The sequence below is a fragment of the Prunus dulcis genome, chromosome 5 (assembly GCF_902201215.1).
Source record: "Prunus dulcis chromosome 5, ALMONDv2, whole genome shotgun sequence".
Classification (NCBI taxonomy): Eukaryota; Viridiplantae; Streptophyta; class Magnoliopsida; order Rosales; family Rosaceae; genus Prunus; species Prunus dulcis.
Genome location: NC_047654.1, coordinates 13715682 through 13718088, shown reverse-complemented (window position 1 = coordinate 13718088; position 2407 = coordinate 13715682). Strand labels below are relative to the sequence as shown.

At 41.3% G+C, this 2407-nt stretch overlaps 1 protein-coding gene across 1 annotated transcript; it reads left to right on the top strand.

Moving 5' to 3' along the window:
- Positions 1 to 220: 220 nt before the first annotated feature.
- Positions 221 to 2126, top strand: LOC117628484 (cytochrome P450 71A1-like). Its single transcript, XM_034360956.1, has 2 exons — positions 221 to 1229; positions 1321 to 2126. The coding sequence occupies exons 1-2, from the start codon at positions 288 to 290 to the stop codon at positions 1936 to 1938; spliced, it is 1560 nt and encodes a 519-aa protein (XP_034216847.1). The 5' UTR covers positions 221 to 287; the 3' UTR covers positions 1939 to 2126.
- The last annotated feature ends 281 nt before the right edge of the window (positions 2127 to 2407 follow it).

Sequence of the window (2407 nt, the reverse complement as noted above, 5' to 3'; positions counted from 1 at the left end):
GAAGGCTGTTGACATAAAGTTGTTTGTCGGATCAAGAAATATACCCCTTTGTGCAACAGGATTTCATTTCAATCATGTTCTCAAATAATTCGAGTGGTTGAAACTTAGCACTTGAATCTGTTGATTTGAAAATATATCTCAAATATTTATCTTGACATTGAAATAACTTATTGTCCTTAGCTCTCAGTAAAAAATTACAACCAAGCTCTGGCGCAGGCTGGACAACTTCTCTATAAAGATGAAGAAGAAAGCCCTCAGATTTCAACTGGCAACCCAAAATTAAAGCAATGGCTGTATTTTCATTTTTCAATCAAATGTGGCAACACCTACATAGCAATCTTTTCCTGCTTCCTCTTCTCTTCCTTTCAATATTCATTTTCTTTGCACTTACAAGATCATCCTCATCAAGTGGGAAAAACCACAAACTCAAACTGCCACCATCCCCACCAAGGCTGCCTTGGATTGGGAACCTTCACCAGCTAGGATCATTCCCACACCGCTCTCTTCGAGCTCTCTCGAAGAAGTATGGCGATGTTATGCTTCTGCACTTTGGCAAAGTTCCAACGCTGATTGTCTCATCTGCAGAGATGGCCAAGGACGTGATGAAGACCCAAGACGTTGTATTCTGCAGCCGGCCTCAAACCACGGCTCCAAGTATATTGTTCTACGACGGCCATGATATTACTTTTTCCCCATACGGGGAGTACTGGAAACAAGTTCGCAGAATTTGTGTTCTTGAGCTTCTGAGCCTCAAAAGAGTGCACCAATTTCAGTACGCAAGGGTGGAGGAAGTTGCAGAGTTGGTCAGCAAGATTCGCAAAGCCTCCGCCAGCTCGAACGGGGATCCCATTAATATTGGGGAGCTGCTGGTGTCAACCTCCAACAACATCATCTGCAGGTGCATTCTTGGAAAGAAGTTTGAGGACAAAGAAGACAATTGGTTTGGAGAGACCACAACGGAGTTGATGACTCAGGTGATGAGTTTCAGCTTTGGAGATTTCTTCCCTTCTTTAAAATGGATTGACCGTGCCAGAGGCTACCTTGCACATTTGAAATCAATTTGGTTAGAATTTGATAAATTTTTCGATAAGTTGATTGATGAACACAAGGCAGCACAGAAAGAAGGTAATCCTCGTAAGAAGGATATTGTGGATATTCTCCTCGACGTTCAAAAGGACGGCTCACTCGACTTTGAGCTCACTACCTCCAGTGTCAAAGCAATTCTGCAGGTATGTATATCCCCCCTCCCTAGCTTTAGTCACATTGATAAATATATATGTGGCTGAAGATTGATTTGGCTTGTTGATTTTATGATTTTAGGACATGTTTGTGGGTGGAAGTGATACTAGTTGGACAGCAGCGATATGGTTAATGTCAGAGCTTTCGCAAAATCCACGGGTGATGAAGAAAGTCCAAGAAGAGGTAAGAAGAGTGGCGGGGAAAAGGGGATATGTAGAGGAGAGTGACATCAAGGAAATGAAATACATGACATGTGTGATCAAAGAAAATTTAAGACTTCACCCTCCAGCGCCTCTTTTACTTCCTCGGGAAGCAATGTCAGATGTAAAATTGGGAGGTTACGATATACCTGCAAAAACACAAGTGTTTGTGAATGCATACGCTATACAAAGAGACCCCAAAGTATGGGACAAGCCAGATGAGTTTATGCCAGAGAGGTTCGAGGAGAACTCTGTTGGTTTCGTAGGTCAGGAGTTTGAGCTGATCCCATTTGGCGCTGGGAGAAGGGTGTGTCCTGGACTTGCCTTTGGGGTTGCTTCAGCTGAGTATGTGCTTGCCAATATCCTGTTTTGGTTCGACTGGAAGTTGCCTAGTGGTGGCAGTAAATTGGCTGAGACCTTGGACATGTCTGAAGTTTACGGTCTCACAGTCTATAAGAAAACTCCTCTGTATCTTATTCCAACACCATACTCCCCTTAATACCTCCATCATCATCCAGAGTTATCATGGACTCTTTATTTTATTTATGCTCTAAATCTAGTTCTTTTTTTGTTTTCTGTTGAGCATGAAGTTGTATCTGCAATGCCTGCAGCAACATAAATATTTATAATAATAATAATAATAATTAGAGAGTGATATATCTCTGAGATGTTGTAATCATCTTTGGCTATTTGAAAATGATTTAATTGTAGTTTCTTGTGAACATCTCAACATAAAATGGATTATTTCACTGAAGAGTTGTCACTAAAACATAAAGTAGTATGAAAAGATGACTTACTACCACACATGATTGTTGCAGCATGTATCTAGATACAATGTGTTTGCTTCAGGTTCGTCCTTGACATGTTGGTAAGCCATCAAGAGTGTTTAGTCTTCCCTTTTCTCTGCAAAGTCAGGCAAGTTAGGCAACTAATGATGATAGTTTTGACGCCGGAAGCACTCGACATTG

Bases quoted from the DNA above. Each gene is read 5' to 3' on its own strand.
- LOC117628484 (XM_034360956.1), top strand. From the start codon at position 288: ATGGCTGTATTTTCATTTTTCAATCAAATGTGGCAACACCTACATAGC. The intron at 1,230-1,320 runs GTATGTATATCC...TTATGATTTTAG, and splicing joins GTGTCAAAGCAATTCTGCAG to GACATGTTTGTGGGTGGAAG.